This window comes from Malurus melanocephalus, unplaced genomic scaffold, assembly GCF_030028575.1.
Source record: "Malurus melanocephalus ecotype Western Australia unplaced genomic scaffold, MMel_1.1 scaffold_342, whole genome shotgun sequence".
NCBI classification, from domain to species: domain Eukaryota; kingdom Metazoa; phylum Chordata; class Aves; order Passeriformes; family Maluridae; genus Malurus; species Malurus melanocephalus.
This window is the reverse complement of record NW_026623574.1, coordinates 524,082-548,093: the sequence shown is the minus strand read 5'-3', so window position 1 is coordinate 548,093 and position 24,012 is coordinate 524,082. Positions and strand designations below refer to the sequence as shown.

The 24,012-nt window shown below is 32.9% G+C and overlaps 1 protein-coding gene across 1 annotated transcript in view; it reads left to right on the top strand.

Moving 5' to 3' along the window:
• The window catches only part of RTTN (rotatin), a 75,655-nt gene that overhangs the window by 37,307 nt on the left and 14,336 nt on the right, over positions 1 to 24,012 (top strand). Inside the window, exons 30-41 of the mRNA XM_057378153.1 lie at positions 881 to 988; positions 1,608 to 1,766; positions 3,094 to 3,165; positions 6,532 to 6,724; positions 9,554 to 9,636; positions 15,332 to 15,440; positions 16,130 to 16,328; positions 17,329 to 17,419; positions 18,403 to 18,556; positions 18,709 to 18,846; positions 19,701 to 19,912; positions 23,758 to 23,863. Of these exons, the coding sequence (XP_057234136.1) occupies positions 881 to 988; positions 1,608 to 1,766; positions 3,094 to 3,165; positions 6,532 to 6,724; positions 9,554 to 9,636; positions 15,332 to 15,440; positions 16,130 to 16,328; positions 17,329 to 17,419; positions 18,403 to 18,556; positions 18,709 to 18,846; positions 19,701 to 19,912; positions 23,758 to 23,863 (1,624 nt within the window). The remainder of the gene's footprint in view (positions 1 to 880; positions 989 to 1,607; positions 1,767 to 3,093; positions 3,166 to 6,531; positions 6,725 to 9,553; positions 9,637 to 15,331; positions 15,441 to 16,129; positions 16,329 to 17,328; positions 17,420 to 18,402; positions 18,557 to 18,708; positions 18,847 to 19,700; positions 19,913 to 23,757; positions 23,864 to 24,012) is intronic.

Below are 24,012 nucleotides of genomic sequence, written 5' to 3'. Positions count from 1 at the left end.
ATGTTTAAACATCCATGTGCATAGGGCTTTCGCAGTTGTGTGTATAAATTATATATATATATATATATATATATATATGATAGAATATGTACATACATCGAAAAAGAATTGTCAGATAAAAGGAGCTATCATTGCTAGTATCATATACTAGCAAAATTCATTGTGCTTTGTGTTCATGTACATCCTTGAGAGCTAAATTTCTGAAAGTTTAGCAAAAATAGCCTTTATTCTGCAGCAGTTAAAGCAAATTCAACAATTAAGTTTTATCATTTTAGAGAATTAAAAACCAGTTTTACTAATATCTGTGATATCCACAAATGAAAACATTTCATGACTAAGCCTGCCTGTAACTGGAAATTGCAGTTTACCCACTTCTCCAAATTCCAGGAGTCTCTTCAGTTCTCTACTCCTTTTTCAAGATACTAAGTACAGGAAGATAAAAAATGGCAAGGGGACAGAGTTTTAAGTATACTGCATGGAGACAGAGCCTCCAAAGACTTAGATTGTAAACATATGGATGAATGAGTGGACTTGAATTGTTCTTTTTAGTATCATTATTATAGAGTAATATATATAGTAGCATAATGATAGGGTTTATTTTCTTGTGTTTCTAAATCATAATCTGTGTATACAACAGTGTTACTGTTTAGACTGTACTAATAGCTTTTAGTCTCGAAGAAATTTTAAAGCCTGGTTGTTTGCAATCATGKGATTTAGTATCAAGTCCTTATGGAAAGAAAAATACAAAATTATCCTTCCTCTGTGCAGTGTTATACAAAAACATTTTAGTAGTAGTTGATAGTTTGCACTGTTAGTACACTGGGATGAAYTGAAATACTTATAAAATAATTTCTTAATTTGTTTTCTGTTTTCTGATCAGGACTGGATATCTCTTTGGTCTTTGCCTTATGATAACAGTGAAGAACAAGTTCTGTCTCATCTAGGTCTGGCATGGCTGGTACCTTTATGGGTAGATAGAGATCCTGAGGTTAGTTACTGTGATGTTAAGTTCATATCTTATTTTGACCCTTMAGCATTTGCAAAATTTTTGATTCATTAATGTATATAATAGTAGAACWAYTATTTTGAATGATTTWAAATGTTACTTACTGTATCMTAAATAGCACTAATAATACAGTAGGGAGAGTGTTTCCATATAAACATCATCTGAGAAATCCTTCCTTACATCTTCTGTCTTTTATGGTTTCATTAGTCACTCACTATCATGATTCATAGGCAGTTTCCTCGTCATTGCWGTAACTTAGCTGCAAAGCAGAAACATTTAATGAATTAAAAATTCAGAGCAAATGTATTTAATGTGAATAACATTAAATCATGTGAGTTTGCTAAATGGAACTTTTTTAAAGTGGTAAAACATGAAGATGAAAGACTATCTTGTAGATTTTTTAATACTTAAAAAAAAATACTGTTTTTTCACTTTGTTGTGATTATGAGTTGAGAGCAAGAGAAATATAGGAAAAGAGGTTTTTGCTTCTTAAACTATTCCCTTAAGCTCCAGATTCGGTTGATACCATTTAATTTTTTTAAAAAAAGTATTGCTAATTACTTTAAGAAATACCACTTTCTGTTGTGCTTATGTGTACTAGGTCAGATTTACAGCACTTGGAATAGGATCAGCTCTTACATCTCTTGAAACAGGATGTATTGCTTTAGCAGAAAGCTGCCAGAATATTTCAGGAGGCCTGTGGGGAACRGTGATAAACATCCTTCTGGATCAATCTGAATGTAGCATGGTACGCAGGGAGGTACGTTTCTTTGTCCTGCTGTTTTAGGTTGTCAAGTCCTTTGTCATTAAGGGGAAAAAAATTGTTGTATTTTTTATTCTATATATCTGTTATCTGATGCTRCACAACACCTGCTGCTTTGTAAGTTAAACACTGCCTGATTAATATAACTGTTTAGCTGCTTATTTGGAAATGCACAAGAAGGAACAATGCCCATTACTTGTTTAAAAGCAGAAATGGTATAAATAACACAAGTGAACACATAAAAACTCCTAAGGCTTACTCAGTTAGATAAATAGGTTGCTAAAGCATAACTAATTWGCCTGATTTTAATTGCTGCCTTGTAACATTTATGAATGCTTTGGTACAAATGTATTACCTGATTTGCTGTAATATCTGTTCATTGCAGCCATGAAGTAATTTGTCAAGCCTCTAAGGTTTATTTTTGAGAACTGAAAGTCTGTACTATGGCAGAACAACGTATAAAATTATATATAGATGTATTTAAACTCTGTATACTTTCTTTGCAATTTTCTGTTAGCTCTACTTGTAAGGTTTTCCTTGTGTTCCAGTAACTGAGTAATAAAAATTCTGACACTCAGTAACTTTTTTCCCACCTCTGTTGCTTAATTACATTTTGCAAAATAATATTTGGATTTATATCTCAAAATGCTTTTGAGAATGTGCTTCATTATTTTATTTAACTACAAACTTTTGTCTTTTAATTATCATCAAATTATTGACAGAATATTAAAAAAAATTGACAAAATATGAAAAAAGGAATTTCARTCCATGCAGAGACAGGTGAAGTGTGTGTAATATAAATTAGAAAAACAAATATGCTATGTATTTATAAAGGAAAATATTTGAAACATGCCTCTGTTCTAATGCATTCCCCACATTGTCCCAATTATTTTATAATAATTAAAAAACCCTAAAACATGAGGACAACAGAGTGAGTGGTCATAAACAGTTATCTWGCTTTTCCTGTTCAGAAACTTTTTCCTCTAGTACTTCTTGTACTTGCAATGCTTATTTAGTAGGATTGACTGTACTGGAACAGTAATTGAAGTATTTTATAAGCAAATAARTTTGTTTCCTTGTGATTTCTATCCCATCTTTTCTGTGTCTGTTTTTTGTACCAGCCTGCTCTTCTGCCATTCTCTAATGACATCTCTTGTAAGTGAAGTTTGAAGRCTTTGAAGTTATATCCTTCTAATTACTTTTTCTCAACATGAACATGAGAATTCTGTGTATTTCAGCATATGTCTAAAGCAGTGGAATAATATATAGACTGGTCTATTCAGTGATGGCTAGATGGCAATATTGATGCTTTAATTTCTTTCAGGCTGCCTTTATTCTACAAAATCTACTTGTGATTCCAATTCCTACAGAAGACGTGAAAGATTGTATTTGGCAAGTGAGTGACTATTACATTTAATGACAAAAGTCATAGTGTCACTGAGAGTTACTGTTTGATATGAAAACTTGTGTCAGCATACCTATAAAATACGAATATTTAAAAATTACCTGTCTAAGGTTACATTTTGTAAAGAGAAATAAATGAATAGACAAACTGCTTTCAAACTTTCAGCAAGCTCAATCAAAGTACCAAATTTAGTTTGTATATATGCTGCATTTCATGAATATGATATCTTCAGGCTCCTAGGAAATTTGCTTACTTGTGTACTATATCATTAATGTTTTAAGAYAGAAATTGGTCATTTATTTTACCCACACTTGGAATGCGGGTCAAACATGATTTGATGGGTATGAAGAAGAGAAAATTCTGAGAATGTGATGTTTATAAAATGTTTTGAAAGAAAGATGAAGCAGTTTGTCACTTASGTAAATTTAAATGCTTCTTAGAGACAATCCCTTGCTCAAAACTGGGTGAACTAGAGTAGGTTGCTCAGGAATATATCCAGTTGGATTTCAAGTGTCTCACTCTTTCAAGTGTGTCACAGTCTCTCTGGGCAGCTTGTTCTAATGTTTGATTRCCTTCAGATAAAAAGTTTTTTCTTATGTTTATGCAGAATTTTCTGTGTTTTAGTTTTTGCTCAATGCATTTTCTTCTGTTTCTGGATACCAGTGAGAAGAGTCTGTTTCCCTTTAGCTTCCTCATCAGATATTTATCAAACTCATAAGATCCCCTGGAGACTTTTCCAGTTCTGCTCTTGAGTCAGTAATCTCATTTTACTCTCAGCAAGTCTGTTTCATTGTACATAAAGATGTTTGGATCTTAGTTTGCAGTTTTAAAAATTTTTGTGACCTTGATACCTCTTCTTTTGGTCTATCTTGCTCCTTCTAGTTTTTGAGATCATACCTATAAGGGAAAAATGTGTGTTACTTTTTTGCGAAATTTGCAGATACAACAATATCATTTTTTCTTTGTTTCTTTCTGCAAAAGATCAAGTTAGAGCTGAAAGACATTCCAGCTGTTTTACTAGGATAAATTATCTATGATTCAGCTGCACCCAAAATGAGTTATGCTATTCCTTGCAGAGTTGAATTTTACAGAATGTCTTATATTTTCTGTACATGGGATTATAAAGGAAGATGTGGAAACAATTTTACAAATCTGGTCCAGGTTTCAGTCTTACTGCTTCTAATTTATCAATATAAATTGTAATTGTTTAAATTCATAATAGCAGGGGATTTACAAAAGGGCAGCCATTGTAACTTGTCAATATAGAATCTATTAATGCTTTTTAGTCTTTTTAAAAAAATTTCAGTGACTATGGTGAAGTGACAAAAATTTAATCCAATTGCACTGAAATTCTAGATGAATTCCAGTACAATTAAAAGAAGCTTTGAGTCAGTGTGATTCTTATTAAGAACTGCAATTTAATGGAAATTGCTCATCACTTAATAAGTGTTCATGCTGAAAGATACTATCAAACAACATTTTATGGTAACTGGTAAATTAAACCTGTTCAAAATACAAACAACAATTAAAACYGTAAGATACCACCAGGATCAAGTTTTATATTTTAGAGGTATTTTTTTCTATTTGTCTGTTTCCTTTAATGCCAGGAAAGAAAGGAGGCCTATTAAGTGGATCTCAGTAAACAGTAGGAATATTGTGTTATAGCCAAAGTAGAACATTATCATTTTATTCCTTAGGCAAATAGGACTGGAAAAGGAAATATAAATTGAGTTTGTTGGCCAGTATCTTCATGAAATGTCTCTAGTGTTACTGTTGTCTAGTTGATGTGCTTTATAATATTTTATTTTGCTATGTCATTWAAAAAAAATTCCTATGCCAGTCCTCAGTCATGTAAAGTCAAGCTGTGTAAAGTACTCTAACAGTTCAGCAGAGTGTGTTTTATAAACGTTGATGAAATCAGAGCATTCTGTGAATGTAATTAATGAGTAACTCTTTCAAGGCCCCTGTTGTACAATAAAGAATCTGGCATGGATTTTGAAACTGGCAAAGACAATCCTGAGTAGTAAAATCTAGGCTAAATTTATCAGTATTTCCTAAATTTGCACTTGCCATAGTTGATATGACAGTGTATGAGTAGATGGTTTATCATAATTTACTTGAAATCCTACATCCTGCTTCCAACTGTTTGTTACATCTGATTCTCCACTAGTTGGTGTAGAATAGAAATAGTGAAAATAGTTTCTGTATTATAGAAACCAAAAAGAATGAGAGTAGCTGTCTAAAATTTTGGTGATGACTTATCTTGTAACACAAAATAGGTTTGCTGTTTCTGYTTGATCTGGTTTTGGTTTTTGTTTTGTTTTACTGGGAAATAAACTTGCATTCAGTAAATGATGGGGTTAGGGGAGAGCCTCTTGGGGATAAATAGTATTTTCAAATTGCTTATTTTCAGTTGATCCAACTCTACTCTCTCGTGGCTGCCAAAGAAAGTTTCTAATTAGCACTAAAAATTTTTCTTCCCATAATTTTATCTATTTATTTTTGAACCACTGCAAGATGCCTTCTAAAACTGCCTTTCTGAATGTAATTCGTTTGAATTGCTCTGAATTCTTCTGTCTTCTTTCCACTTTCAGTTTTTGTGATGGTCTAAACCAGATTATATGCAGCTTAATAAAACTTTTTGGGTTTTTGTGTTAACATGGAAAACAATGAAGAAACATTTAACAAAGGCAGTCAGCTTAAACTGTTTATTTGAAATAAGAACTRGAAGCTATTATCTTCAGGTATAAATCCATCGCTCTGGGAAGTTTTCCCTGATGTCAGTGTTTAAAAATAAATAACTGAAAACCATACTTCAAAGATCAATTTCTACAGTTTATGTCTTGTTCTCTAAATAAATCTCTTCTCATAGACGATTGACATAGCTAGATGTATTATAATAAGAGTATATTTTAAAGCAGGATAACTTTTTCAGGGTATTTACTCTTACCTGAATATAAGTGTGCTTTTTCCTAAGGAAAACTTTTTTGTTGCTTGGTTGTAAATAGAATTAAATGAGACATTAAAATTGTAAAGTCTACTGATACATTTACTGTATTGAAGCTGCTCATTTATAGCTTTTCATGAGTTTCTACTTAACTGTTAGTACACTTCTCAGGAGATAAATAGCTGTTTGATTTTGCTAAGTCATGACAGTTTATGTAAAATATTATGATTTAACTCAGCATTAAGAGCTGCATTTCATTTTTTGAATTTATTAGTTACAGCCTGTAACTAGTATACRCACACATACACAGTATTAGCCCTAGTTAGGGTGGGATTTTTTTTTTTGACAGTTTATTTTATGTTAATAATTTCTTTAGAGTAATGATGTTTGTGAATTTCATATTACTACAGGGTCCTTGTGTACACGATGAAGAMTCAGGCCTCTCTCAGACAGGAATACCTGCACTTAAGGCCCTTCTGTATCACTGCCAGTTCTATGAACATGTGAATCAGATGGTGAAACACTGTTACATGGGATGTTACATGTTTGATTTGAATTCTTCCAAGGAAGACAACCTCAATACAGAAAAAGGTTGTATAACTGGTAAGTGATGTGATGTAATCTTGTATTTTAAACATACTTAAACAACTTCTAGTTTTGAGTAACTTACCTCCAATAATGCTTTATTAAAAGAGATCTGAAAATGTATAAACCCTGCACTTAAACATGTTGTGAATTCAAAATATTGCTGTGAGGAATTAAGACAGTAAGTCATTAGTTTAATATATCTCAGAAAAAGTTCTGAGCTGTTATTCATACCTTCAAAACCTTGAAAATGGAAAAGAGGTAATTGGTTCTGCAGTACATTTTCTTGCAAAGTATTGTGGGTAAAATACTTTTTACAATTGCCACTTTATGACATCCAGGAAATTTAGGAAAAAAATATCTGGACAATTTTTAAGACTTCTGTTTCTTAATGTATTCAACTTCAAAGTTGCGTGAGTAGGAATGGACTCTTAATTAGCTGAATTAAGATGCATCCCAAGACATTCTTATATAATTTAATTCATAGACTGATGAAATGTAATACTCAGATTGGATTTGTTTTCAACCTGATAACTTTGGAATATCTCAGATCTAAATTTTATATTGACAAATCATTTATTGAACATTATTCCTAGGGTTCACTATGATACATTGTGAGAACACGCCTTCTTGTCCAAATATGTATGATGATCATAGGTTTAGAAATCTAGGTAATTTTTCAGAGATCAATTTGTGAGTGCTTTCAAGGGTTCAAAAATTATTAAGGTTTTTTTTGTTTCTTTTCCTTTTCTGTGGGCCAAGGTTTCCATGTTTCCATCTTTTAAGGATGCAGATTTAAACAGTTGTTTTTAAATCTGTGTCATGAGTGGAGGGACAGCTTCAGACAAAGTTGATTAGAGAAGCCCTCCCACTGAGTGATAAGGTGCAGGAAGGACTSCTTTGCTTTCTAAACTCCTTCTCAGAGAGGAGCCTGTATTCAGCTGGATCCAATCCTACACCCAGACTTTGTCAGTGGTTTAAATCTAAGGAATTACAGAGGTGTGACTGAACCTTTATCTGACTATGCTGTGGGACTAAGGATGGCAAACCATATATATTTATATAAAAATGAATGATTTATTATGATGAATGATTAGACAAAAAGATCATAATCAGAATTATTTTTAACCTCTGTGGATGTTAAATCTGCTAGAGTACTATAGTAGAGTATAGTGTACTACATCAAAGCAATTACACTAAAGCAACAATATTAAAGCTAGCAAAAAAGAAACAATTATTAAGTAGAGACTGATGCTACTTACACATATCAATGAGCTTCAAATCAAAACTCTTTCACTCAGCCTGGAGGAGTGACCTTGAGGGGCAACCTAACCCAAGGGAGGAATCTCCACACACACTCCAAGGGGTATTTTAGAAGAACCTGCTGTCTGAAAATGGGACTGGACTTCTAGAGTTTATAGTGATTGACTGTCAGGCATATGTCTCAGCCCAGCTGTGCCTTCGGATTTTTAGATAAGATGTGGCAGATATGATACAGTATCCTTCAGTTCACTGTTAGGGTGTTTAACTTTTGGGGTTAATGTTTCAGACTGGTTTTAGCATAATTCAACACCAAAAGCAGCATGATACCCCCTCTTAGTTCACCACTGGTAGTTTAGCAAAATAGAGCATTGTTGGAGTTATTTTGCACATTCCAGGCAGAGCATCCTGCTAGAGTCTGCATCTGTTAAATTTGTTCCAGAGGCACGAACAGATTGTTATTTCCCAGCTAAGTTATGACTTTATGACAGACCCAAGAAAAAGAAACATTCTGGGTTAAGTCACTCAGAGAAATACCCCAGCAGTATACAAAATTCCAGCCATAAAAATCCTCAATTTCTTCAGTGTCTGCTTTTTTTATCTATAAGTGTAACTTTTTCAATCCTACACATTTTACTGGTCCCATGATCCTCTTATGTGTGCCTTTTGGTAGTTCTGTTAGCTGATGAAATAGCATATCTAAGAGCAACACAAAACGTAGACTGGTGCAACTTTTCAGTGAGCAATCAAGATRGATTTTATCAGACCATTGCAAAGCAAAGACAGAAAATACAGTGCTTCAGGAATAWGCAACAATTTTTTTTGTTTCTTTAAAAATGGGAGAACCTGCACCTAAACAATGTTGGGTTTTCCCCTATATATTTCTCTCACATTTTTCAGGAATATAAAAAAGTCATCTGCAGAGTTATATTAAAATAAAATAGTTAGTTCAGTGTAGTAATTAGTGAAGATACATATAGGAATCTACTTTKGTGGGGTTTGCACTTACAATCGCCGTAGTCTAGCTTTATTCTTTGTTATTTTTCTTTTCTAAATATATGAAAGCTTCAAAACCATTATTGACAGATTTGTGCTCTAAAATTTTTGGCACTTTTTATTCTGAAACAGATTTACAAAGTTATTCTGCCTTAATTATATTTATGAATATGGGTTCTCTCGAAACTACTTCTCTTAAAATGTGAATTTGAAGTTTTTTGAAGACAAAGACATCTGTTCATTATGTTTGTGCTTTGAGACCCCAGTATYCTCCATACCTTTGTACTCTTGCATTTTAACTAAAACTAAATCTGAACTATTTGAAATTACTGAAGGCTATGCAACTGCAGTTTGAGCAAAGTGTAGCTTTCTAGATTACTTTATGTTGCACTGAAAAATTTTTATTTCTGTTTATCCAGGGAATTTGATGGATAAGAATTCATAGGTAAAATGTGTAATACATATATTCTGATACCTTCAGAAGGATAGCTGTGATTGGCTACTTTTTCACTGAAACAATCCTTTGAAAAGTTTGTTACGCTCTCTTCTGGTCTTATAATAAGTTTGATTCTTATTTTTTTTTCCCTACAGATTTTGAGGATTCTCTTAATCTTTGGAAGGTTCCACGTAGTCAGAGCAAATCTTCACATTCTCATTCAACATCTGAAACTATGGTAACTTGCAGAGTAATCTATTCATTTTAAATATAAAGTTGTTCATGAGTTTCTTCCAGAAAATTGGCACACTTAAAACTCCAGCAAAACACAAAGCCTGAAATCAATTAGCTGAAATTAAGTTGAAGTTTACTCCAAAAYAGCTTTAATAAGCTGAAAAAACCCTTTATGATTATTAGCCTGAGCAAAAATAAATATCTTGCCTTGACTAGGTAAATGCATAAGGCTATAGTGAATTCCATAGCTTCCCACAGCAAGACATATTCTCTAGAGATTACTCTGTAATTGGCTTTATTGACAAAATACAGTTGTCTCAATTTCTAGTTGCCACTTCTGTTGCTTTTATTCAAACTGTGCTTTCAGAGTGAGCCTGTATTTACACAACACAGCTACAGAACTGGATGAATCAAAGCCACATAAATACATTGGATATTCTGTGCCATAATAAACTCTGGATTCTGGAAATGCTTTTGTAGAATTTAAAAGTGGCACAAGTGTTTTCCAAGACACAAAATAGACATGGAAAACAGAAAGCAGGTGGCTGCTTGGAAAATTTGTCCCTGGCTAGGCTGACTACTTCAATAAAAGGCTGTAAACATGTGCTATCTTTCAAGATGGCAGATGYAAAGGAGGAGAAATTGAAATACATTCTTTCAGTTCCAGAGTAGATTTGAAATACCAGTTCAGGGTTTGGAGGAACCTTTTATAACTTTCATTAGTTACCTGATAAAAATCATGTGTTTGTCCGAGAGTGCACTGTAGCTCCAAGAAGACTGTGACATGTCACAATGAAATTCATTTTTTGATTTCATAATCAAAACTTTCTGTTGAAGAATGATCATCTAATCTGTTATGGAAGCCAGAATAYCATTGCTTAAAAGTTTCTTTTCTTTCAGACAGATGCATGATAATGTTATCTTGCATGTTTTTAATAGAGGTAAAAGGGTACTTTAGTTATGAACTAAGATTTCTCATTTTCAGAAATTTTATTAATTAATTTGATTTTCATTAATCTAAACAACCCCAGCCCCTTAGGGTTATTTTAAGCACAAATATTCAGTTTTGAAGATTAAAATAAATGCAAGTGCATGTAAATCAGGAAGTATATGCAATCATGATTGCTGCTTAAAAAACATTTACATAAGAATCTGAGATTTTTTAAAAGCAGTTGTTCCCAGATCGCTTTTTACTGAATAAATTGAGTGCTACTTACTTAGAGGAGTGCAAGTTGAACAAATTTCATCTTGTTTTGTTCATGTTACTTGAAGGAAAAATTAAATTTCAGCAATACTTATCAGGGCTGGGTGTCTAATCTACTTAAAACTGTGCTTGAATTTATATGAAGAATTGAAGGGTTCTTTACATTGAATTTCTTCAGCTTCAGTAGTTTCAAAAAAAGGAAAAAGGAAACAATAATTTGGAATTTACTAGATTTTTATTCTATAATGTATTATATTTTTATAATAAAATATAATGTATTATATTTTTTATGTAAAGTAGCATCATAATTTAACATAAAGACTTAGCTCTACTATTACATTCTGCAGATAGCTAATTATTAAAAGTGGAAAGCACAGTGTAATACTAAGATACACTAATTTATATTAGTCTTCCACATATTGTAGACTTCGTACTTGCTAAGATTATGCTCTTACAGCTARCCATGAGAGTTTTAGAGAAGCTTGTGTTTTGTCTTCCTTATTTCCCTGAAATATACAAAGATGTCACACAAAGAATTCGATTGTGATTTCTGGAAGTTAATTCAATTTCCATTTATCCTTCATGGACATTTTTAGCAGCTGTAAATTATTTTTTTTAATTATTAACTAAGCTTCTTACMTTTAAAAACATGTCCATCCTGACATAACAGATTGAAAATTTGCAAGCTGCAAGATGTAGTCTGATGTTCTAATGCCACTCTTATTAGGAGAAAAAAGATGGAGTGGAACTTGAGTGGAGGCTAATTGCAAACTGTATTTCAAAGGGCAGTTACCTGAAGTATCTATCTGGTAAAGTTATGAAATACTTCTGAAAACTCGAGCTTGTCCGGAAATCAGGCATTTGCAATTTGTTCCTCTATAATTTCAATTTTTTGTATTATGGTTCGACCCAATTTCCATTTTGATATATGAGTAAAGAAATACATTTATGAAGTCATTGCCAAAAGTTTGTAGAAGTTYGTCATTAAATGTGGGATGTTGATGRTGGGAGGAAGATGTTGTTATTCCAAGCCCACGAGATGGCGTGCTTTCCCCATCACAGATGGAAAGGAATCTGCAAGTCTTACTGAAGGAGAAATGTGTGTTAGGTGTGTGGTACAGATTTGATGAAAACAGCTGCTAGTACCTGAGAATGAGCAATCAAACCAAGTRAAATTGTTTCAATTGAAAACTCTTCTCCGATATTTTAATAACATGAATAAAGAACTTGACCTAGGTATGTCTATGTGCATTCCTATTCTTAACATGCTGTCAGCTTGCTCTGTTTCCAGATTCCATGTAATCAGTARTTTATTTGAGCTGTCTGCTGTCACAAGCTGATTTCACATAGGGGTCATATGGCCCTAACTGAAAATGGCAACTAAATTACTTTTTGGCTTCATCTTTTCTCCTCCATCCCCTTTTTTTCCCCCAAATTTGCAGAAAGAAAAACCGAGAAAATTAAAAAGAGAATCAGAAATTTTCCAGAGGCAATAAGTAAAATTGTGCTTATTTTATAGAGTAAAGAATGCAGGGATGAAATCAATGATTCAATGTCATATAAAAAGACAGCAGAACTGGATTGTCTGTAACAAATTGATCTTTATTTTTCTTCAAACTCGACTGTAGAGAGTGCAAAAACACCAGTTCTGAGATGATTAGTAATGTTGTTCTTCTATAGAATAAATWGTTTGAACATTAACTCAGGTTATTATTACAGAGAACAAATCCTTACTCTTGTTTTAACCAACATGTTTTGTGTTTAGTATAGATGGTAGGGGACCACCAATCTGCATGGAGATACCAACTTGCTTTACACTGCACAAATATGCTAGGGCTGTTCTGTGTCCAGGACAGCTTAGCAAAATGAGCAGCTATTTAAAAACTTGAGCTAAAATGATGTGGCCTAAAGATCTACAGACATTTCCCAGACAGCTTGAAGCCATGGCCATTCTCTCCCATKAAATTGTATTGCTATATTTTATAAAAATGTGAGCTTTATTTTTTGGAGCCATGGTTATCCGAGTGCTGCACAGTTAAGTGATTTAAACCTTTGAAAAGAGAACTGAATAGAATTAATCAGYGCAAGCCTATTAAAGCAATGCCAGAGGGATTTTTGTACTAGAGGTTAAGAAAAGACCTTTTATTCCTATCTAGTAGATATATGGCAAAACCCTCACATTTCTCCTGTGTTTCCACTCTGAMAATTTTTGTATTCTTTTGAATTAGTTCTAATCTGCAGTTGTCATCTCCCTCTCCACACACAGAGAACCTTTTCCCATATTACACTCCTTTCCAAAGTTTTGCTGTGAAGCAACACAATGCATCATTGTTCCCAGGAACAATATGGTGGCAGTAGTAAATATCCTTTACTAGATACTGCGTCCCAGACTTCCAGGTCATCCTTCCCAAGGTGATTATAAAAGTAATAATATCTTTCTTTTTTTTTTTACCCGGAAGGCAGAAAAGTGTGGAAACAACTTAATTGTGCTATTCTATGTTTTCTGTTAGGATAGCAGAAAATTTATGCTTTTAACCTATTTCCCATCGTGAAGCAAGTATCAATAAATGTTCCATCAGTGTAGGAAGTGTATTTTTCTAACCAGCTTTCACTGATATTTAATCTTTTTTAACATAACTGAAAACCTRTTTTTATTTGCTTGCCAGAAGTGTTTAGAGAGTTGTCGAAGATAAAGAACTGTTGTGCAATGTAGCTGATACTATTTATTAATATGTGAAAGATTGTATAATTCATWATAATAGCTGTGAGATGATTCTCAGTATAGTTGGAGTCTTTTTAGGGTTTTACTTGTTTCAGAAGAACCATATGGACTGTAAGAAGTTACATTTTGGGTTTGTGCTATTTAAGGAAAAGAGTTATGATTTTTCTCACCTATTAGAATGCTTGGAATTTAAATATAGTGCTGAATAAATGCAGAATTTATCACGTGTCAAGATAGATTAGTTTAATATAAATAGTGGATTTTAATAATTTAGCAAGCATAAACCTTTAAATAACTTATTTTAATTAGCATATATGCTTTTAATCTGTGAAATCAAATTTGAATTTGAATTTCAACCACTCAGTACAGTTTAGTACTGCATTTTGCTAATAAGAAAATACTTTAGCCAAGCATTGTCCTAGTGTTTATGTGATCCATGCCCTATTTGAACTCTGGGTTTTGGACACRCCCTCAAATCTTACTGTAACTTGTTTGGTGTGTTACAATAACCCTCTGGCTTTTCTTGAGGAACAACTGAGCAGGCTTGAGAAGAAAAACTCAAGATTGTAGGATGAATAAGAGTGGGACATCAGAGGAAAATGATGGAGAAAAGGGAGTTATAACATGGAGGCTGCAAGGATACAATAGCTAGGAACAGAGTGAAATGTGATTTCCTTTCCTCCACCCTTTTTATCAGCTAAATCACTTTTGACGTTTCCTCAGGTAAAAATATATTCCAACAGTTATTCTAATAAAACTTCTAAAAAACTCAAACCTTTGAAATATTTCAGTCTTCCTTAGAAAGCTCACTGTGAGGAAAAGTCTAATAACACCTTTCTTCAAGTCGTAACTCTATTGGGATTTCATTGGATTCCCCAGCATTCTGTACKCTTTGCTCTGTATAGTTACACTCTTGAAGAAAATTGTCTAATATGAATTGTCCAACTGAAAAATAAAAACCAGAAGTGAGTGACTTGACGTGATAGATACTTGTCTTACATTGTGAAACAGGTTATAGGTCTTGCTGTGTCAGAAAAAGACATCATTTAGCTGGACACTCTGGGTCTTCTGATCTGAAGCTTGTGGTAGATACATTAGCAAGAGCATTCAGAGCTTTGGAAAACAGGCAAAATTCATAATGTAAATGATGTGAAATTGGTAGGAGGAGCATGGTATTATGACAATAAAGTTATCTATTGTCATTTAAACATCTCGTATCTTCACTATGAAATGAATGCACATAAGGAATACAGGATTAAGGTTAAGAGAAGTACCCAGAGTCAGAAAAACTCAGGAATGTCAACTTTGACTGATGACAAATGTACTTGTGATATTTTTATCTGAGTGTGTTCTGGTACAAAGGGACAAGTGCTGATGTTCTCAGTAGAGCAAATAGTCCATGAAAAATTTGAGTTTAAATGCTTCAGTAATGTCTTTCTATCTTTATCCAAATGTAGGTTGAATCAATTATATGGATGAAAATGAAGGATGAAGAGGAGGAATTTCCAGTAACATGGGCATTGATCAATTTTTAACTGAAATATTTCAGACTGTTCATGTTGCTCCTCTTTTTTAATAGTTTCAATTATTGGATGTTTATCATATGTATCGCACACAGTGAACAAAATTTAGTCAAATTTATTTTGAACAGTAGTACATCTTATTTGGTTTTGTTGGTTATGATGGGTTGTTCCCCCTTTACAAGCAAAGTATAAATAGAAGACTAGTCTGTAAAAGCTGGAATCAGCTAGTTTACTTTTTATGGCTCTCTAGGTTTTGTCTGCATCACCATCAATGGGGAGTGTTGCTGAGCTTCAGGCAACAGTTCCATGTTCAGCCAGTTTTATTCCTGAAACTGTAGTTGATCGGCTTACAGCACAAGGTAAGTCAAGCTTGAGTTGTGTACCTAATGATAAATAGAGTGTATTCACTTGCCCATATTTCAGTATTTGTCCATGCTGCACATTGTACAGCTTGCCTGTTGCTGGAGCAGTTGATACTTCTGGTGATTGTTTTAGAAGATGAACATTAAAACACTTGATAGGAAATTTGACAGACATAAGTGAACATGGTTGGTATTGCTTGAAAAGTAACTCAAGATTTAGGTTCTCCTCCTGGCATTTACTCATGTTTCAACACTACAATCATGGTAAAGTTATCATATACATATGAGCCCACATGAGTGTATGTGTAATTGTCTTTATATGTAGAAAGATAAAAATTAATATAATGTAATATATATATATACATATATATATAATCATGTCTGCAGAGCGGGCTATGTACAAATAAAAATATTTTTCTTTTAAAGAAAGGACTGGGAATTTCTGTCTTTTGAAATTTAGAACTTGTCTTTTTTTAATGCCTGGTAGAGGGAGCATTTTATTTCAGACCTATTTCCTGTATCTGATTTCTTCTTTTTTTCTTCTGATACAATCCTGAGTGTACAGCTTAAATATAGAGAGCRCATGGATGTTTTATGAAAAATACAAATAATTTCTTTATGTAACTGCTGTAATTTAATCTTTTGGTTGTTTGGTTTGKTTTTTTTTTTTATTTAACACRCGCTAGGTCAAAGTGATACAACCATAACAGAATCTCCAAGTCAACATGATTCTCCCATGTCTGCTGCTCTGTCTAAACAACGTGCTGTAGTCACGCCTGCCCTTTTGTCAGCTGTTTGCAGCCTTCTGCACAATCTGCTGGTTGTCATGCCAAAAGATACTGGAAATGCTCTTCAACAAACACATTTGCTAACAGCTCTCAGCAGGTACGAGATCAATAACTGTTGAACTACAAACAGGGTGTAGCAATAGACGTTTAAAAATCTTCGAATGACATCTACCCATGTTTCTTACTAAAACTGTTAAACACATTGATCACTTCTTGCTCCTGAAGTGTTCAAAAATGCTTTAAAAAAAAAAAAAGGAAATACAATCAACTGAAGAAAATAATCAGGATTTTTTTTTTTTCACAGGATAGGTAGTCATATTGGTGATTCCATTTGTGTTGTGTCTTACACAGGACTACTGTGTTTCTTGCATGATGTTTTAGGTTTTTGTCCGGTTTTTGGAATTGCAGATCATTTCAGCTCATTTTATGATTTTCTTCTTTGAATTGTAGGAAATATTTTGAAGATGAGCCAAGGACTCTCATCTAAAAGAGAGTAAATAAAACTTGCCAAATTTGAATGATAGACTCTTGTGTTTTACTTCTTTTTACAAAAAGGAACCACTTCAAAGAAGTCTTCAGATTGGATTGGAAGTGGAATGTTTCCACTTTCATTTTAACAAATCMTTTTGTTTGTAAAAAATGTTTGGAAGTCCTGAATTGCAACATGAAAAATTAGTTCATTTTTTGTAAAAGTTTTCAAGACCATTTGTAGTTTCTTTTCATAGTGCAATTAATGGAAAAAATGAAATACAAACAAGCAAAAAACCCCAACAACCATGTTGTGAATACAGTTTATATTATCACAGTGCTGTTTATTCTTCTAGAGAAAAGAAAATAAGAAATCAAATAGAAAAAATTGATTTTTGCCAGTGCAGTAACAGCTATTGGAATTTATATTAGTCCAGCTATTTTGAAACAACTTACTGCTACTATAGTTGCCATTTCACTAGACTTTCTTAAAATAGTGGGGTTTACCAGTACGTACATCTTACTTTTATTTTACTCTGTTTATTTATATTGTTCTCTTCTATGGAATGTTAAGTTAATAGAATGTTTAATTATTTAACTATATTTCTAACCGATTTATTTTATTTTAGTCTTGTAAGTGCTAATCTGGTTGAGAGATGTATCTTGGAACTGAAAGCTCCATTGGGTCATCGATGTCATATAGAAGATGTAAAAGCTCAGGTTAGAAAAACATTTGTTACTTTCTAATTTTTTTAAGTTATGAATTTAATTATGTTAGCATGATTTATATTCATTAACATAATCCGGACACACTGCTATAGTCTACATCCATATGAATCTTTGTGCTTTTAACAAAGCTTTAATAAAAATAAACCATTTTATTAAACACAGAAAAATTAATWTCTATATTAGGACTATAATTCAAATAGCCAAACTTAAAATTAGTTGTCTTTTAAAAGTGTAACTTAAGTATAGCCMCTGAAGAAATTATGTAACGAATTTTTTTTGCACATTACTGAAGTATGAGCCAGATATAGTTACTGGCACATTGGATATTTATTGTCTGTAACAAACATGGTTGCTTTGCTTTGTCTCTGATTCTGCAGACACCTCCATAGTTCTCAACTAATTTTGGAGTTTACAAACCATATAGAGTTACTGCTGATGGAACTACTTTTTTATCAAATTTAACTCTGTGTATACAATATATAGAACATACTGTTTCATGTCACAGCATTCATGCTGCTCACATTCAGATTTACYTTGAATAAAATTACTCCTCTAATTAAAGAAATGTGTTTCTGCAGAAAATTTGTGAGAATAAATAAATATGTCAATTTCTGTTTCTAGGAAGATACATATATTCCTCAATATTAATGACCATTTTAATGTTTTTCTTTGTGAGGTTCCAATGATAATGCTACTGTACATGTGGCAAGAATCACGACCTTCTCACAAGGAACTTTTGTTTGTTACTAGAAATTTGATTGCATACACATGTTTCCAGACTAGGGATTCTGTTTCACCTTCCACAGTAAAAATTAAGAGAAACATTTTTAATTAATGTCTTATTATTTATTTTAAGTGGTGTATATTAATTCACAATATTATGAATCAGTTGACATAATGTGAGTAAATGTGAAATAATGTGGAAGATGTAAATATATGGCTTTATTTCATATCTTTCTGCAAATATTTAACAGGTCTTGTTACTACTTCAATACTTGTCATCTGTGTCCAGGCTTCTAAAATCATGTTTATTGGTGGACTCTCATCTTGTAAGCCAGGATGAACTGTTGAAACCTCTCTTGGGGAATGCCTTCAGGATTCTCACCCTACGCCCCAGTGAGGGCTTAGGTAATGAAGTGCCTTGTTTCCTTTATGACCAGAAAGAGGCAGGTGTTCAGTTATGAACAACCTTCATGTCAATGGACGTGGTCAGGTTTAGCTTTCCAGGCTGGTGCACTGGTTGGTTTGTAAACTGATTTTTTTCTGTGTTATCTTCGCAGATACCGAGTTAACATCTGTACTTCATGAAACATGGGKAGACTTTTTCAGCCTTCTAGCTACATTACTGTGGAAAAGTGGCCAGATCTCTTTTCCATCTGTGACAGCAGCTCTTGCAAATCATTGTCCAGCAATAATTGGTAATGACAATCCCTGGATGTTTTTTTTCCTAGCAACTAATAAACCAGTATAAAAGAGAGTCATTCCTGTTTAGATGCTATTAACTAATTGCTAATGAGRTATCCACAATGAAAACGTGTCCAGAGCTTGACTGACTTGTTTTGTTTTGTTCACATGTATAGATTAGTGATTTTAGTTGTAAACTCCAACCAAGTGAGGCATTTGTGAAATGATCCATTAGCATTTCATTTTTTTTCCTTCTGTTTTTTAAATATCTTGCATAAAAGGAGAGCAAAGTTTTGAGAGGAGATAAGAGACATAGGATTTCAAGATTATACAGGGGTTTGTTTATTTCTTTGTATTTTAATTATTCTTACATTAGTTACTTGCATAGTTAGGCAAGATTCTATCATGTGCTTCGATACTGGAGTGTGAACATAGTCCAGACAAGCTTGTGCATGTTAAGAGATCTAGTGAATACAAATCCAATTCCAAATAAAGCAGCTAATGGATACTGTTTGTTTTATAACGTAAGCTGTTGATAAAGTGAGGAGAGTTCAAAAAATTACTGGAACAAATGAGTGATTTGAGGGTAATGGAGATTGCTCTTTGTCTTACAATCAAAAAAGAGTTTTTGATACAGTCAAAGCAGAGTTTTTGATACATTTAAGCCTTATAAAACTCAAACTTTTCTTTCTTAGCTTTTTGAAAGACTTATTAGATGCATAGAATTTGTAGAATTCCTTGGGCGGTGCACAATATAACTGCTGCTTGGCTCACACGCTTTCTTTGATAAGTCTCTCTGTGTTCTAAAGTATACTTGAGCTTTATTCATAATGAAATGTAAATTTTTTTTTTTTGTTTAACCTTTTAGATACCATTTCTGATTGTATTCGTTTGTCTACCACACGTCCTGCTTTATATGTGGCTAGTTTACAGTTCTTCTCAGTCCTTCTGAATGAGGAAGGAAGAAAACAGCTCCAAGATAAACCAAGTGTATGTCAGAATCCAACTATTAGCTTCCTTCTGGATCACACTGAAGAATGCCAAGCAAGAGTAACTCAACTTACTGCATTAATTATTCAGGTATTTAAAATCTGACCATGTGATTTCAGGATATATTTTTGCATTTTTGATTTTCTTACCTCCTTTGTGTTTAATCCTTCCCTTATTTATGTAATGGTAATATGTCTTCCTTCACTTAGTAGTATGCAAAATTATATGTGATATTTGYGTCTAATTTGTTTTCCCTCACAAATTAATTCTTTTATTCATATACTCATTCTCCTTTAATTTATATGCAGTTTGTCACTATAATAATAATAGCGATCTATGATTAGAAGTATASTATTTTTTGCACATTTTATATAATGTAACTTATGATTTCTATTGTTCTGAAGTCATTGTCTTATAACTATTTTTAGTAAGTATCTTAATACTATTCTGCTACGTAAAGCATTTTTTTTTAACATGTATTAGTCGTATGTTGGATGGTGTGACCGAAAGAATGCTCTCTTAGCATTCATCTCCTTTCTTCCTGTGGGTGCTGAATTCCATAGAATTACCTTACTCCTGTCAAGATTTGTCCTGGTATCTATCACAAACACTGTGTTCCTGTGCTGCTYTGTGGCACCATGTGGTTCTGTTGCATCTATTGGGCCATGATATTCTGTCCACTGAAAACCTGCTGTCTTTCAGGGAGAAGAAATTTCCCAAGAGAGTCTTTGTTGGTCATTCTATAGGTCACTGAAACCAGAATTTTCTATGTCTTTGGCAACTAATTTCAGATAATTTCAGTGCACAGCATGTTCCTGTGAGGACGTGATTTTCAGGGACTCAAGCAAAATGGGCAGTTTGTTGAAATCCTATAGTTTTCTAAATATCCTGCTAAGTTTTTGTATTTAATACTTGCATATGTGCCTGGAACAAAACCTCTTGGCTCTGCCACAAGAAGTGTGGTTGCCTGAGAGTATGTCTGATAAAGACATGTTGTAACATTCCTCTATTTCCATGCAAGTGCACMTAACTACATATCAATCTCTGCCAACAAAAAGGGATGGTTCTTATGATGAGAGCAGAAAAAGCTGTTACAATGAAATATGAACTGYAGCCAGGTCAATGAAAGAACATTACACATGGTTTGAGTATTGTAAGAGATACCAGCTTTTAACATGCTTTTTAATTGTTYGGAGATGTAGGTAGACATTGCATTTTGTTCATAAAAGAGTTCAAAAGATAGCCTATGCTCTCTGGGTCCTTACATAGCTGCTATGATCTCCTAAAGAGKATAACAGAATTAGCAAAGAAACAGYTTCAGTTTTTTAGATCAAAGTWCATATATTTATTTATACCCCCTCATGGTGGTCATTGAGAAGAGGGTGGAATGAGGCGCCTGTGGGATGTAAAGTAAGCTATTAAAACAACAAACACCCAAACACCTAAACAAAACCACATAAAAAATGCAAAAACAACCTAAAAGATTTAAATACGGACTTTCTTTAGGAGAAGCCCTCTTAAAGAGAAGCAGTCAAGCAAATAATTGGCTAACCTAGAAAAGAATGTGAGACTTTTCAAACAAACAGTCATCTCCATTAATCTTCCTAAATACATAAAATCTGCAGAATACATGATATATGCAGTGGCAAATGATAATTTAGTACCCGGTGTGCAGGCGTGAATATTAGTAGACAAGGTCTCAAATTAGTATTCATTATCACATACAAGAAATATAGTAAATGCACATGATGACTTTGTAAGGCTTTGCTTGTTTTGTTTATGTAAACATTAACCCTTGGGTACATGTGCCCAAGATCAGAAATAAAATTAATAAGGAAGTCATAATCTGTACATAAATTTTCCAATTTGGTCCTAACTTTCTTTTGCCTAGATATAAAGCTTACAATATTTTAGGAAAGCTGTGATTTTCCCTTCAACTAACTTAGAGTAGGTGCAGACTAACAAGCCAGGTCTGCTGTGGATTTATGGGACATGTTAAATTTATTATACAGCATAATTTCAAAAAACAATAAAGTGTTCATTCTCATTTTGATACTTTTACAAGTAGTTTAAAACTACAGAATCTGTTGGCACAAGGCATTATAAATTTATAGAGTTATTTTTTCCATTCAACTAGTAGTTAATCATTAATTAATTCCTAATTACTTGTGTTCCCTTTGCTTGACATAAATTTCCTTCTTTTATTATGAACCCCAATTCTTGATTGCAGAGTAAGAAAAAAAAAAGCATAAAAGAGCATACTTCAATTGAAGAAAGAATAGAATTTTGCTAGTGTTCAAGATAAAATTTAAAAAACAGTAAGATGAAATTAAAACTTACGAAAAAGATACAGGTATAGGACAACTCACTTTAATTATTGGATCAGTTCTAGTCTGCCACATAATACTTACCAGAAAATACCTAGAGGTTGACAGACAAATATGGCTTTTGTTACGAAAATATTCATGAACATTAAGAAAAAGTAAAAAWATCTAGCAATTTAATAGGGCAAAAWTCTTTGAGTGGGTAAATCATGAAGCCTACATTTTAGCCTATGCAGGCTTGCTGAAACGGAACAATCTTTTCCTTCCTGACTTGTGTAAGTTAGTTTAAACTTTAAGCTTTCTATATTTCTAAGTACTCAAACATCTAAATTCTTTAATTTGAAAAGAAACCATCACCTATCAGAACAGACAGTTAATTTACTTGAAACATTCTTGTGTTGCTGTTAGATTTGACATTACATACTGGATCTAATAAAAACAGATATAGTCTAAATGTAAATTTATTTTTTGTTGGTTATAAACACAGAAGCCAGTCCATGCTTTGATTTGATGTCAGTTGTTATTAGCAAGGTGTTGGGATATTTTTCTAGTTATTAACTGACTYGTTTTTATTCCTTGACCTTTTCACTCCTGGTTACATTAAACACTTCAATAAGTAATTATCTTAGAGTATACATTGATATTTTATTGCATATGAAAAGTTGAAAAAATTGTCAGGCCATTAATACATGATGTATTAAAATTAAAATCTATGAGGTCCTATGGATTGGTACTGGGGAGATTTGCGTTTCCAGACCCTCTTAAGATGAYGTATTTTTGCCTAACTTTAAATTATGTTTTTCTTTTTACTATGGTACAGCAACTGTTTTTATATTCCTATATTCTGATTGCAATGGATGCCGTTTCCTGTTACTTTATGTGCCAGAACTGACATGGTATTTTAGGGAAAATTGCTAGATAGRCAAAATTCTCTAGTGAATAATATATGAAGCTCAGTCTGCTCCTTGTCTTTCAACTGTCTCATTATATGACTGTAAATAAGTATTCCTTTTGAAGACACAGAGATAATAGTTAGGTTATCAGAAATGTGGTGATGCTTACAAAGACTTCACAAAAATAAGACAAGCTGCCATTTTCCACTGCTTAGAAGTGTATCCAAAATAATTATTGGTGATWTTTTAAAGGAATTTCACTGTATTTAATGTAGCTTCATCATCAGTGTGTTGAAGGAAAATGAGATTGCACTAAAGGCTTGTCAGTGAATTGTCTGTAATACCAAGCCTATTCTGAAAATCAGGAAAAGTATGGAATGCTAAGATTTGGAATATAGGCTTTAGAAAGGCAGAATGTTAAGAAAATAGTAAGATGAATGGGCTTAGGAGCAAAAGAAGAAATACATAATTTAAAAAAAGTTTAAAAAAAAAATGAAGCACTTTAATGCAGACGAGCAAAAGAAGAAAGATCTAATTTTTAAAAAATAAACAATTACCAAAAATAATGAAACACATCAATGCAGACTGACTATAGGCATAAATATAGTGATAAATCATCTAAATGAAAATATAGACTCTGACAACCTTTTTATAGCTATGAATACTACTTTTAATATGGTCGATTTTTCATTTCGGTAATGAAATTGCATTTTTGTAGGTCTGTGAAAGAAAATCTTCAAAGGATATGCTGAAAGAAGTTGCTACAAATGCACTGCTGTCRCTGTTAGCTGTCAGTAAAAATGCCCAGAAATGTGCTTTGGAAGGTGAGTATTTCAAAATGTATGTTAAATGATTTACAAATCAAATGCTTGCAGGTGTTTTACATGTTACCTTTAAATTGCATTTTTTTTTTCAAAGGAAAAGACCTAGGTTTCAGTGACAAGGTTTTTTTCATATTTTCACTGAGAAATCT